The 15173-nt window shown below is 40.8% G+C and overlaps 1 protein-coding gene across 4 annotated transcripts in view; it reads left to right on the top strand.

The window, feature by feature from the left end:
* Nucleotides 1-1034: 1034 nt before the first annotated feature.
* The window catches only part of arhgef12a (Rho guanine nucleotide exchange factor (GEF) 12a), a 45395-nt gene continuing 31256 nt past the window's right edge, over nt 1035-15173 (top strand). The window contains exons 1-2 of one of the 4 annotated variants that reach the window (XM_050064119.1): nt 1038-2043; nt 2432-2561. In XM_050064119.1, the coding sequence (XP_049920076.1) occupies nt 2530-2561 (32 nt within the window). In that variant the 5' untranslated portion in view covers nt 1038-2043; nt 2432-2529. Of the gene's footprint in view, nt 2562-15173 lie in introns of all 4 variants that reach the window. The other 3 variants (XM_050064108.1, XM_050064130.1, XM_050064140.1) reach the window with 3 other exon arrangements.

The raw sequence follows: 15173 nt of genomic DNA, 5'->3' as shown, positions 1-15173 counted from the left end.
CGTATAAGAAAGCAAAACAATAGATAAATAAATAAAGAAAAGAGAAAATCCTCATAATTGAGAAACTGGAACCAAATAATACTTGGCATTTTTGCTTGAGAGTTGACTTAAATGATTAATCGATTGTTTAAATTACTGCTGATTAATTTTCTGTCAATCAACTACTCAATTATTTAGCAAATACACCTAAACATAATATCTTACTAATAGTCCAAGTGTATATATTTGGGCTTAAAGTGGGCTTAAAAGTTATATTCTCATTATCGATTAATCGTTTGGTCTAAAAATAATAAACAAATAGTTTCCAGAGTCTAAGGTGACGTCTTTAAGAAAACAAGCAAATATTCACATTTGAGAAGCTGGAACCAGTGATTTATTATTATTATTATTATTATTATTATTATTTGCAATTTTTCTGTTAAAATTTTGGACAATTTTTTATTATCAAGACTGTTTCCAATTTTTTTGTTTTTTTTTAAAATTTATTTTATTTTTTTGACTGAGTGATTAATTGACTGATCATGCAGGTCCATTATATAACACTGCATTTTTTATTCATAACCTAAAATAACATACATTAAAAGCATACAATATTATTGAATACTATACTAATAGTCTGACTGTATATATGTGGGCTTAAATAAAAGTTATATCCTCATTATCGATGAATAGTTTGTTCTAAAATGATAAACAAATACTTTGCAGGGTGTAAGGTGATGTCTTCAAGAAAACAAATTTTCACATTTGAGAAGCTGGAACCAGTGATTTATTATTATTATTATCATTATTATTATGTTGCATTTTTTCTGTAAAAAAAAAATACTAGACGATTATTTGATTATCAAGACTGTTTCCATTTCTTTTCTTTTTTCTTTTTTTGTTTTGGTCAGTGGACTGAGTGATTAATCGGTTAATCGGTTCAGGTCCAATATTCCAATATATAACATTTTATTTTTCATTCACAACCTACAATAAAAATACAATAAACAACATACTATACTACTGAATACTATACTAACATTACTAGTAGTAGTATCTTTGGTGGTATCATAGTTTTTGTTTTTATTTTGTCATCATTTGGGGGGGTCATTCTGCAGCAGTGTTCCCAAACATGCTGAAACAAAATGAGTTTTCCCATCTCCCGGCGGAAGTGGTTAGTGGAAGCGCTACTGGACTCCAACAGCTAGCTGGCTAGGGCGTTGCTAGCGGCAGAAAGTGGGATTTTTGGTTCCTTTCCGCAAGTTATATTCCTGTACAAACAACGTCTTGCGTTGAAAAAAACAGCGTTTGATGTTCGCTAAAAGTTTTAACCGCCTCGGTGTCCTTTCGCCGGTGTTTACAGCGGACTGGTGTTACTTTGTGTCCCGTTAGCTGGCCACATAGCTAGCTGCTTCCATCCACGGGAATTCTGCCGAGAAACGACTGAATTCTGGAAACATGGAGTCAAGGAACGTTGCGCTGTGCTAACCGACTTCACTGGATTTTCTTTCCTCAAGGAGACTTTCTGAAGGACATAACACGGAGACATATCGCAAGCCAGTCAACATTCATGCCGTGTTGTATATCTATATTTCGGTCGTTGGCCGGCTCATTGTTGTGAACGGGAGTTTGCTTAGTTTGCACTCGAAACAAGAGCATACGAAGCAAAGTTTTCTGCTGAAAGAGCTCATCTGTTTTGTTAGCTGGTAGCTGGCGAGATTCAACGCCAGCCAGCTTTCACTGAGAAAGGATTTTCTAAAAAAGGCAACTGTGCTTTTTTATTTTAATCGACCATCTAGCCAGTTTGTTGAATCTAACGTCTTACACCGGTATAACATTAGCTGCAGTCGTTGCTAATTTGTAACACGGGTCGGTTAAACTCGGTATTGAGCGATTCTCATGGTCACGGGAGACTCGTCCTCACAGTCACAGACAGGCATTTCTGGGAGCAGGGAATACCAAATGGGACTGGAGGAATTTCCAGCATCTTCAAAGATCATTTAGGAACCGAGGCCATTCAGCCGAGCTGGGGTGGTGGCAGACGGACTCCATCGCAGGGCCAAGGTGTCTGTTACATTGGAATACATATTGTTTACACAATTCATATCGGCGGAAACTGGGATGTGAATGCACAGGATCCATCCAAGGAGTTCATACATGCACGACAACTTGTACCAGCTGACGCAGTATATTTATTCTGGTTGCCAAAATATTGTTTATAGCCGGGGTAGGATATCATCTGACTGCACAGCTAATACGACAGAGGCCCCGATTAATTTTTTAAGGTCTGCACTGTAGATTCCTAGCTGCTCAGCTTTGGCAGGGAGTGTTGGTGAACAGATAGCCTGTAGGTAATATTTTGGTGTCTACCAGTGTTTGGACGTGCCTTGCAACAACCCAACAGTGTCCCATTTATTTTCAACACCATTCTCAAAATCCTTGCCCACTTCAGACGAATGCCAGAGAAGGACGCTCCAGGAAATCGCCTCATCTCACTCTGGAAAATGTTAATCGGATATAATTTGCTGCAAATCTAGAACCGGAAGCCCAATGAGTGACACACAGTCCAGCTTCACTGACAGGTACAGTATGCAACGACTTTTATCTTCTGTTAATGCACTGTTTGCACTCCACATGCAAACATTGAGTAATAAAATGCAACATTTTATTAAGGTTTCCTGATTTAGTTATGATGATATTAAACTGAAACACAACCCCACAGTCTGATGAAAGTTTTGCATGCTCCCAAGTAAAGCACTTCCCTGTGGTGCTGTGCTCAGTAATAACTATGTTATACAATCTAATTACTAAGGAAGGACATCAGATCTTGATGGAAACTCTGCTGATCTCAGCATGGGTAATGGAGTTCTCTGCAGACAGTAAAGTAGTACTTGTCCAAAGGATTGAGAAGGCCTGCCACTGTTTGTGTGCCAGGGAACAGTCCTCTGTGATCCCTGTACACCTTTCAACATCCCTATTACCTCTAAGCCTTTAAAGCTAACCTTCTCCTACACCTATTAAAACAATCTCTGGATTTAGACAAGACCTTAGCTTCGTCAACTAATCACCTTATCTGAGGCATCTGTCAAGCTAAAGTCAAAGATTGGACACTGTTGCTAAGACCGGCAGGCTAAATAATGTGTCATGGCCTGAAGAAAACACTAAATGGTAGACAAGGATCAGTCTGTCATCCTAATCCATTGTGATATAAGTTGCCAGTATTCTGCTGTTGCGTCATTATAAGACAGAATTCCCCTGTGTGTTTTTTTTGTACCTCTATAATAAAGAGGTTCCTATTCTCAATTTGACGTACTTTGGCAGTGAAACAGAGAAGTGAGCATTACGTCAAGCCCCTTCACTTGAATCCCACATACCTGCAAGGAAAGCAGGCCAATACAGTGGAATGTGGTCGGTAGCTTCAGAGCAGAAGGAAGCTTTATTGCACAGGTTGAGATGTCCTCCTGGCTAGGGTATGAGCTAGAGGCTAAAGCCCAACCCCATTTTTACATGACCCCCCTCCCCCACTGCAATGATGGCAACAGTGGCTGGCACCAACTGCTATTGTGGTGCTGTTTATTGTGTTTTAGTATCACCACAACACCGTGCATGGCACTAAACCGGTGTGGATGCCATCATGTGTCTGGATGCTTTTATGAACAAATCAGTGCTTTCCAATCACTTCAGCAAACCTGTGTTGAAATGTAAACTGCGGTTGATTGGCAAATAAATAACAGAGACTCCAATTGCCATGAAGCACCTACTGCCAGGTTGCTATCAGACAGTGCAGTATATCATACAGTATATTTAGTCGTCCCAGTTTTGCTGCTGCATGTAAAGGCTTGAGACTGTGCCACACAAATTTGTTGTCTATCCTCCCCCTACTCAGAGTATGTGGGTTAATGTCTTTTTAGATTAAGTTTGCTCATCTGTTTGTTTTGGTTTACATCTGTCACAATTGTTACACTACCAGTAGAGCATGATGCAGGCCCCTGTATCAATGTAAAACACAAAAAGAAAATGCAAAACAGCGTGACAGTAGTCTGTAGATTGTGCAAGCACCTAGCTCTGTACTTATGTTGCACAAAAATTATGGTTAAGACTGCAGCAGGGTGTTTTCCACAGTGCTCGATAATGACTTTATTGATTAATGGTGTTGTCTGTCTGTCCTTCTCTTCTTAAGTCTGCCTGTATTCCCCTGTCTTTGCTTTCTCTCCCCGTGTGTGTGTGGTGTTGTGCATTTTGTTTTTGCTCTGTTGGCTATAGTGGGAGTATGCATCCAACATCTATTGGGGTTGGGCCGCCAGCCGATGGGTCAGTTTAGTGAGCTGTTAGCTCTTTGTCATAGAGTTCTGCTGATCTCCACGTTTTTCCCACCCCCCCCTGAGGCCCTCCCGGGAAGTGGTGCTGGTGACATCACTAATAGTAAACAATAGCTTTTAGTGGGAGCAAACTGGCTGTCCGATGTATGCTCCTCTCCAGGTCCACCAGTGTAGGTCAGGTACATTCAGGGAGGCTGGTCTTCGTTGTTACCCTGTTGGAGGAAAGTGTAAAGTTATGTCTGCGGCTAGTTAATGATAACAGGATTGCAGCTAACAAGTTTGTTATTGATCCATTGTCATTGATGCGAACACAGCTGTTGATTATGTGAATGATTTGATAATCACTCATTTAGTGTTGACGCTCACACTTATTATGCCAAAGTGCCCGTCACTGCGTAACAGAGGCCAAGATGATATCTTCAGTTTTTTCCCTGGCCAACAGTCCAAAAAATCAGAGCATTGCACTTACAATAAAAAGAAACCGAGACAACACATTTGAGATTCTGCAACTAGCAAATACTTGGTGTTCAAACAGGATGGACAATTCAGATCCAGTCTATAGCCTATTCAAAATTGTTATCAATTGATTTGATGTCATTCCACTAATAAACTAATTATGTCAACACTAAATGATGATAATGGGGCACTAGAGTTGATATGTGCCTTACTGCAGTGGAATTTGTTTCCTTGTGATGAACATTTTCACGAGAAGCTCCGACAGCTCGGACTGCTTGTATGCGTCTCCTGTATTTGGCATCCCTCCCTTATAATGCAGTATGCTTTTACTTCATCTAGTCAGCACTGATAGTAGGGAAGCTGTGTCAGCTGCTCTGAACTGTGCATTAAAATGAGTATCCAGAAGTCATTTAAAGCCCTGATCAGATGTGCAAAGGCTCCAGCTTAGCACAGCAGCGGAGGATGGTGGTATTTATACTCTTGACATGTGTGCTGCAACTGAAAGAATGAGATACAACTTTTGCAGGTTGGGAAAAAACATACTCTAGCTCAAATCAAACCCAACTCCTGAAATGAATTGATCAACAATTATTGAAGGTAGCAATCTGTAGTATCAGCAGCTGATAAGATACCATGTCATATCCAGGTAGTACAATTAAATCTTTTTTTTTTATGGGAAGTTGCTGAGTGAAAGATAACTCCCTACATTTTGTGATTCCAGTTTCTCCAGTATGAAGATTAGTCACTTTTCACAGTTTTACATCATAGTAATTAAGTTAAGAAAAGTTTTGATTGTTGGTTGAACAAGAAAAGCTAGTCTATTCAAAGAACACATCACCTTGGGCTTTTTAAAATTATGGTGTTCATTACTGGCTAGTGTATTGTGTTACACATAGTTAAGAACTTATTAAAGTAATAATAGGAAGATTAGTCAACATTGAAAAGCTTGTCAGGTGCTGTCCTGGTTCTTTATACTGTGTAATATTCCCTATCCAGCTGCAATTGTAAGAGTGCAAGTTCCCTAAAGGCAGTGATGTTTCAAGATTGTGAAGGAATTCACTTTCTCCCTTATTTTAAAGTCAAGAGCAGAGAGAAAATCCTGTGAATCATTTCTAACTATAGCATACCCCTACTTGTTGTAGCCTGTAGACCTTCCTTTTCCATTAAAACACTTGTCACAGCAATTTAGATCACAGCAAGCTCTTGTCAGCCTAAATATCACCAGGTCATTGCCAGCTGATGCATTCTTATTATTTCTTGGCTAATTATGTGATAAAGGTGGTATCTCAACGCTGATTTTGTTTTTAAATGCATAGTAAGTGTAAACATGCTCCAGGTTGTACGCAGGTGTGCAAGACCCATCTTCCTACCCCACCTACTTATGAGTTAGAGAGCAAAACCATACAGTTGAATTATTTTGCAGTTTTAATTTCAATTAAAATCAAGGGTGTTTGTTTACAAGGCTGTTAAACAATATATTTTACTCAGAACATTTCTTTTTACAGAACCTCTTATGTGTAAAACAAGTGCCAATTAAAGCACATCTTTTATACAATATGGTGCTAAAAATACCACTGCACCAAAAACACCAGTATAGTCTTAGGGTGTGTTTCCAAATACTGTGTTTTTCTGAGCACCAGCATCTTTTTGGTTGCTCCCAATGAGAAGAAAGCATGTGTGGCCACCTCTAAAAAAGGCTCTGTACCCAGCTTCTTATTTCTAAACACCCCACCTTTTTTGCGTGGCTGCTGCAAGTGCTACCAGTTGTATATCTCTGAACTTTTTAGAAATGCAATGGTGTCATCACTCTTGCTCTTTGTCAGGGAACCTATCATATGGGGCAGGACACGTCACCCTGGTAACCAGGAAGATGGAGTAGAAATATGTTTTGGTTGTGTCTATCCAAGCTATATGATATGTCAGACAAAAACTATCATAACAAGGACAGAGAAGCTTTGTGGGTGCACATTGGCCGGGCATTGAACGTAGCTTGTGAGTGTTGTGCTTTTATCACCATACTGATATGGTGATATCTTATACAAACTTGATAGCTGTGTAGGCAACTGTGTGTTAAGATAGCGTCATCAGAAAACACACTGGGAGCACCTTCTTCTATAATGCGCTGGGATGAAGTGCTCTGTAGCGCCCTGCCAGCGCTTAACGGCCAGAGAAAAACACCATATGGACACAGGCCCTTTTGCAATCAAACACAATCGCTCTGCAATAAGTCCTACCTTTTATAAAGAGTATCATATTAAGAATTGATTCAGATTGTGTCAGAAGGGGGTTGATTCAATTCTATGGCAAAGTGGGAGGTTGTGGTTTGTGCTGCTGCATTATACTGAATGGTGTTTAGGATGTTTTCTCCTTCAAGGATTAAATATTAGTAAGTATAAAAGCTCTAAGAGGTCCGTATTGATCTGTTGCAGGTACATAGCTTTCAGTAGTCACAACTTGATCCTGGTGTTTTATTGTATTTATACAGTATGAGTGGCTGCACAACTTCCTGCAGTTTCATGAGAAACTGGGTAATTGATTTGTGCAACAGCTTGGTATCAGACCTTGTAAGGGGTCTGGGTGTTTCTCACATTCAAAATTAGAATAGTTGGTGGTGACATGGTGCATCTAAGACTTAGGCCCTGTTAACACCGGGTATTAACATGTGTTTTGGGTGATCAGATCACAAGTAAACAGCTCCAAGTACAAATGTGAAGGTGCCTGATGTGTCTTCAATGCGTCTCGAGATCCGATCTCTCAGCCCACATTCAGAGGTGGCCTGGGCTGCATATGGCCACATTGTCTCAGCAGTGCGGATACTGATGTGTCCTGGGCCACATTGAAGGTCCGACTATACAGCTGACGTCTTTGATTATCCGACTCTACTTTTCTCCTGCCGAGTGGTTAGTTCAACATCTGCCTGGTTTGAACGAACTAACACAGCAGCTGTTTGATGGTCACAGCGAGCTCACACCAACAGCGGAATGACTCTATCAACCCTGTCATTTAGCCGGTTAATAACCTTTAATTAACGTTAAATGTGTGATGCTAATAGTTAGCATAGTCACTGTGTGCGTGCGGGCAGACTCTCACCAACTGTCCCTGGCTGTTTAATGGTCCAAAGGAACTCGCACCAATACCGAAATGGTTCAACCATGTCATTTAACCCTTTAATAACCCTTGAGTAACGTTACAAGTGTGATGCTAACAGTTAGCCTGGTCATTGTGTGTGTGCAGGCAAACTCTCACCAACTTTACCTGGCATGGAGCTCACACTCCTGCAGTAGTAGTTGCCCAATGGTCAAAAAGAAAGGATGGAAGCTATGTGTTAATTTGCATTTGGAGCGGGGAAGTTAGAGCCGATCAAATGTCGTCACTGGAGATTCGCGGAGATGCATTTTAATGCCAGGCAGACAGACAGATGTAAAGTTGTCCACTTGTGATCGGATAACCCAAGACACATGTTAATACCAGGTGGTAAAAAGCTCTAAGATGAATAGATTTTTTTATGTCAAGATAGTGAACACTAATTAGACAATTACAAGTACAGCTACTCTGAAATAGATGCTACCTTCATGTTTTCAACACCTGCCATCACTACAACCACCCACAGACACATTCAGGTTCAAGGCACCGGTTAAAAGGAAATTGATCCATAACAGCAGTACTCTGATCCCTTTCCAGCATCAGTCCCTTCTTCCTGGAACAGTCATCCTGCGTTCTGTCTCATGTCCGACTTTTACCCCACCTACTTAGTAATGTGAATTATGGTTTTAAAGGCCAGTACTAATTAAGTGGCGCATCATCTTTCCATGTTGTCATTTCACCTTGTTCCACCCTGGAGTTATTCTACCGTTGCAATTACAGTTGTCAGTGGTGCATTTAACACAGTGCTCTGGAAATAGGTTTTTGAATTGACAACACATTTTCGTTAAGGTAGCAAAACTGTTGCAATATCCTCCGAGTTTTACTTATGTGTGTAAGAAAAGCTTGGTTTGAAGCACAGTATTTGTAGAATTGCATCATTGTAATTGCAACTACCGAAAGTAGACACAGAATGACTGACCAAATTCTTAGTTTTGTTTATTTATAGACTGTAAATGAAGACCTGAGGAAGACTCTGCTCACACCTGGATGTCACTTTGGCAGGCACACACCAGCTCTCACTATACTCTGTTCATTCTTGTCAGGTTCCATTTCACCCTTTTTCACACACACTCTCAACTGCATCCATCACTTACACCATTCGTTGGTTTAATCAGTCCCCTTCTTCCATCATCACCACATTTTCATACTGCCTTGCGTTAGGGAGTATTTACTGTTGTATTTTCAAGTTTGTCTTCACCAATTAGCCAAGTTCAAATGAAAAGTGGTTTATCCCAGGCCTTTTGTGTGTTATTTAAAGGGTATTAATATTTTTCTTTAGTTGTCCTAGTCGAGACAAACCAGGCTAAAAGGACAGAAATGAATTCCCAGATAGCAAAAGAGAGGGAGATGGCAGAGAGGATATGCCCCAGGGGAAGTGATGTTGGAGTGTGGTTGAAGTCTAGGCATTAGCTGGGGCTCTGATTGCTGGGGGAGTTGGGGTCTATCACCCAGTCCTGTGATGCTGATGCTTGTGGACACCCTCTACAATCCTTCCCTGTTAGCCGATAGAGCTTCAGGGCCCAAACATTACTTTCACTTCACAAAAGACAGGATCACAACAATAGAGAAAAAGGGGACAAGGGTAGCGAGCTGTCTTGTCCAAGTGTCATGTCCTCACATGTCCATTTAAGGGGATTGCAGCCATGAACTAGGGTAGTGCCTTCAAGCTAACTGTGACACTTGTGAAGCCACGATATTCTGCAGACTGCACAGTGGCCAGAGATGTGATGCTGGGGATATATCTTGTATTTCTTGCTGTTAAATCCTTCTTTGACACTACATTGATTTTGTATGTATACAAGCAATACATATTTGTCCTTTTTGTAGGTGCACACATATGCCTATGTAATCTTTGTGGGAGGAAATGGGATGGTTGATGTGAATGAGCAGCTGTAGTTGATTGGGTGTCTAATTGGGTTCTTGGGCTCTAATTGAATGTTGTCTCTGTGTGTTGGGAGAGACTGTACTGTAGAGAGAGACCTGCAGCCTACCCCAGCACTGTGATTTATCTTACACTGCCTGTTTCTGCTGATTCAGGGGTGACTAGACAGACTAACACATCCCGACTCTTTCTCTACAAGAACCAGTGTCAGTACACAGGATCTGTCACCAACCTGCAGTCAGGTTAAGTGGAAGACACTGCTTTCTGCATGGCTTCAAATTCTTTTGATAGCTCGGATAGGAAAAAGGAGGCTGAGGAAGAAAAGGTGTAGGGTTGCACTGTCCACACGTACAAGGGTATTTTTAAAACAGGGTTTTCATTTCATTAATTCTTAAAGAATCCCATTCACACAAGCACTCACACTTACATGCAGCTTGAGAAAATCGAATTATTGGCTTAGTCCGACTGAAACCAGACTTTTTAATGCATGTAAACAGCTTAGTCCGACTGAAATTGGACTATCCCTCGCTCCACTAACACACCTAGATAATTTGATTGAAAATCGAACTATTGCTGCATGTATCCACTTAGTCCGACTGGAGTCAGACTCGGCGTTCTGTGCATGCACCACTTTTTCTTTCGTGGGCTTTCACCCAGAAGAAGGAGATGACGCAGCAGCAGTGCAGTAACTCCCGGAAAACAAACAAATACCATGGCGACCGAGAAGCAGAGGACGCACTTCTGGACGGGCGAGGAAACTACATTAATGCTTCGACAGCTGAAGGAGATAAACATTTTGAAGTTTATGGATGGTATGAAAACGTGAAACGCAGATTTATATAAAAAAGTTTCTGAACAAGAACCGGAACTAGTTCAATACGCATGATATTAAAAAGGACACAGCGCCGCCCATCGAGGCGGAGTCAGACATACTTGATCAGAAATTCGATTTTCTTTTCTGCATGTATACTCAGACAAGACAAGAAGTCCAACTTGACTGATTAGCCGAGCTATGAGCTTAGCTCGACTACTGCGTGCATGGAAATGTACTGACTGTTGTGAAAAAATTCTGTCCAAAGAAAAACACAATTAAGGCGTTGTCAAGAGCCTGCCAACCCAACAGGCAGCAAAATGACCCTCACCTTATAGCCACGTTAAGGAGAAGATGATGTTGAATAATCAAAAGCCTGAAAAAAAGCTATTACAGAAAGGCTACCTGTAGCAGTGACCTCCGTAGGGCATTCTGACACTTCTGTTCTTCAGTATATTGAAAGAGTAACTGTACATCTATGTGCAAACATGTAAAAGGTCCTGTTAGCAACTTTAGAGCCAGCACTTTATTCACCACATCTACCGTTGCACGAAATGTTGCCTAAGGATAGTGGCATTAGTGGAGTTTCTCAAAATCTTTACCCTGGAAGGAGTTTTGCAAAAAGTCATTTACCTAAAATGCAGTTTGAACTGTCTTGTCCACTTGCCACTGTGTCTATTTCAACCAGCCACTCAATAGATTACCATTTTTTGGCTGCAGCCACTTGCATATTTTACCAGCATTTGACTGGTGGCTGGTGCTAATTTCCAACCCTGATGTGTGGCCAAGGCCTAAAACATTATCCTTTCAAGAATCTTTGATTTAGATATGTTGTCCCCTAAATGTCCTGATGATTTCCTGTAGTTATCAATCACTCTGTCATCTTGCACTCACAAAGCTGGATCTCCTTGGTAATGTAATGGATGGAACATGTTATCGCTTTGGAAAGAATGAGGTATCCGTAACATCATCATAGGTGTGCTTCTAAGAGCTTTGAATACATCTTTGAGATCATTGCAGAATACCAGATGATACACACAAAGTCTGTCATCCCAGGTGTTTATGTTTCCCTCACAGGCACTTCAGCATACCCCATGCTGTACTGCTAAAGTTAACAGCTAAGTTGAAGCTAGTTTAAAAAAGTTACTTGTGGATTAGAAAAGTTATCAGGTTTTTTTGTGACAGGGCTCATGACCAGCAGCAGTCTGGACAGTGTAGCATGTTGAACCACCTCTTTTCCTTTCCCAGTGCTGGAGGACAGCAGACAGCATAGCGTGAAGAAATGTCTATCCCCCGGCCCTCATGTCAGGAATCCTGATGAGGTTTATTGGGGCAGAAAGGGCACTGTTTTCCCCCTGAGGCTGTAGCTTGAGCTCCAGAGCTATTGCTCTTGTCTCTCTAACACACCTCTCCCTCTCTCTTTCTCTCTGTGCGTCTGTCTCATACACTCACTTAAAGCTCTTTTTCTTTAAACCCAGTTTACACAATAGTGTATGAATACACTGCTCAGGGTGCACATTGAGTGCATCACTGTGTTTGATATTGAAATAGTCTGCAATACAGAAGGTAGTTTAAAGAGGAGTATTACTGTGTGGGTGTAGACAACTTCTTTCTCAGTGACAGGGAGTGGAAAGCAGTGACGTAATGCTGGTTGTGTATTTGTGTGTGCACCCACATTGTGTGACTCAGGTATATAGATTAGATAACAAGCTGTGAGCTGTGTGTGTGTGTGTGGGTGTGTGTGTGTGTGTTTTCTCCCATTGGCAGGCTGCACAGGAGACTGTATCATTACACCATTGAGATAGAATCACAGACCAGTTTTAAAGAGGTGGCATGAATGGCTGGCTGAAAAGGAGACGTTGCCAGTTCCATAGGGTAACGTGGCAGGCCAGTGGCATGACTCAGCACAAAACCCAGCTGAGGACACTGTGCCGTCACCACAGAGCTGCACTCCAGTCCTGCCAAGTTTCCCAGTATAATCTGACATCTGAGGATGTTTTGCAGGGTGCAAGGTTATGCTGTATTTCACCTCCTGGAATGAAACACGCCTCAGTCTGATCTCTGCAGCCTGCAGGCAACTCCCAAACTGTCCAATCTTCTCCTAGTGTTAGACAGGCCCCACCTCTCAAAGCCCCAACAACACCTGTGCTGAGAGCTGTGTTGCTCTGCCTCTGGTAGTAGTTTCTTTTTTTGTGTTGGCTCTTTTATTAAATCAGCTGCTTGTAATAAGCTTTCAGTTATACTTTTATATATATATCTCTCTCACTGTGTCTAAGAGGAACTGAGAATAACCTGAAGTGCTTCCCCTGAATCTTGCTTGAGCTGGTCTAGTTCCTTTTTGTCCACTGTTTTCCTTCCTCTTCAGTTTGGGAGACCCGTTCACAGAAATGGCTGTGTGTCAGAGTCTTGCTCCCTCAGGGCTGTTCATCCCTCCCTCCTTCACTACTTTTTCTCTCTCATGGTCTGGTCTGGTCCCGGCCTCTCTCGCTGCCACTGTTGCTGCAGTTGGCCCAGCTCTGCCACAGTTTTCCATCAAAACACCAAACCTCAATGGAGCATTCAAGCCCAGGCCCGCTCCAGTGCTGCCCCTCCCTCCCATCCCACCCTGTTCTGACTCTGCCTTCTCTCTCCCTTTCTCACTCCCTGCACATTTAAGGGCCCCGTCCAGGAAGAGGTCCCAGCTTAGACGCAGACTTTTATAGCTGGATCTGAGGAATGAAAGCGTTGAGGGAAATTGATTCTTCAACGCTGTCTGTAGGTTTTCAGGAAAGAAAGTTTTTGTTTTAGCATGTTGTTGTCAGAGGTTCTGTCAAATAATCTAAACTTAAATCCACAGAAGTAAAACAGCTACCATTAGTCAGTGTTATTCAAGTAGAAAGAGTCACAATGTCCAAGAAAACATTTTTTGAAGTGCTGCAGCAGAGCAAAGCTTCTATAGGCTGTAGGTTGATCTAACTTGACTCACGCGATTATATAAGCCTCCAAATACTGTGTGATAAGTGATATTAATGATTAAATCCCACGCTTGCTGAGAATAAATTGTATTATCAGTACTGTTCACTAAGTATCTCACAATATAAGTGTGGATTTCTAGCATTGCAACTAATGCTTGTTTTTTGATAATCTCTTAATTAATCATTTAGACCAATAAATGTCAGAAAATAGTGGAAAATTGGCAATAACAAAACCCAAGCTGACGTAGTTAAACTGCTTGCTTTTGTCAACACCAGTCCAGTATCCTAAAATATGACATTTACTGTCAATAAAGAGTAACACAAGTTGCAGTTGCATTAAAATGATAACAATAATTGCATCTGTATAGTACTTAATGCTGAAGCACAACTTACTTCCCAGATTAAATGAAATTAACATAAAAAAATCAGAGATCCATGAAAGCCGCCCCTGTATGACAATAAAAGGTTACCATGAGAGCACATATCTCAAACAGCACTTACACAATACATTTACAGATGGAGGTGCAAGTGCAAAAAAGAAATAAGGATAAGGGAAATAAGCTGATGTAAAACAGGTGAAATTTAAGTAAAGGAAATAACCACATATATCAACTGATAAGATACAAATACAAAAGATGATGTCATACAAAGCAATAGAATGCCAATAAAAGAACAGACTTGACTTAAAAACGTATAAAAGTGCAAACTATATGGAAGTTCATGTAAACGTACTCACATGATGATACCCAAACTTGGTACAGACTTTAAATATGTAAAGACAGTAACGTTAAAACATGATGTAAAGTGTAGGCCGTCTTGGAAAAGTGAGTTTTTAAAATGTTAAGTCAATGTTGATTTAATTTTCTGTCAGTCAACTAACTGTTCCAACTCTGGTATGTTCTTAGTTATCATATAAGTTATTTATTGTTCTTTAACAGAGTAGTAGAGTGTTAAAAGTATCGTTAGGAAATAGAACAATAAACTACTGTTGTCTACTGGACAAAGAATTCACTGCTAATGTGGAGCCATTGTGATAGTTTACTACAGATATACTGAGTAGCTGTGTGAGCTATGAGTGTGTATCAGTGATACTTTTCAGTAAATATTACCAGTTAGCTTCACAGTGACTGTATCCAGCAAGATACTGGGACACTGGGACAAACATCTCCTCTCAGAAAATGTATAGTCATAATTACACTATTATATTTTCCAGTGGCAAATACAACTGTGTATATGCATTATTTTGCCCTGGAAGCATGTATGATTTATTATCCATGCTATCGTTAGCATACGCTTATATTAAAAGCACCCTTTAAAAAGTGCAACCCCCTCTCACCCATATCCATTGCATTGTTTACGATCTACAGGTTAGCATAGCAAGTGTCATGCTAATCCTGCATTTATATTGTACTAATGATTGTGTCCTAATTGCAGTATGTCTCTCTCCAGTCTTTATGGTTTGCAATGAAATTCAAAAAGGCAGGGAATGTGAGGATTGTGCTCTTCTTCTTTTTGAATTACCAGCATGAGTGCGCATGTCGTGTGTATTTAATGGTCCTTTTTGAGAATGTAATGGAGGCGAAAACAAAACAGAATGGGAATTCATGAAGCTTGTAAACCTTTCTAAT

Source organism: Epinephelus moara, chromosome 2, assembly GCF_006386435.1.
Source record: "Epinephelus moara isolate mb chromosome 2, YSFRI_EMoa_1.0, whole genome shotgun sequence".
In the NCBI taxonomy this organism is placed as follows: Eukaryota; Metazoa; Chordata; class Actinopteri; order Perciformes; family Serranidae; genus Epinephelus; species Epinephelus moara.
Note: the sequence above shows the minus strand (reverse complement) of the source record. Positions and strands in the feature narration are given on the sequence as shown.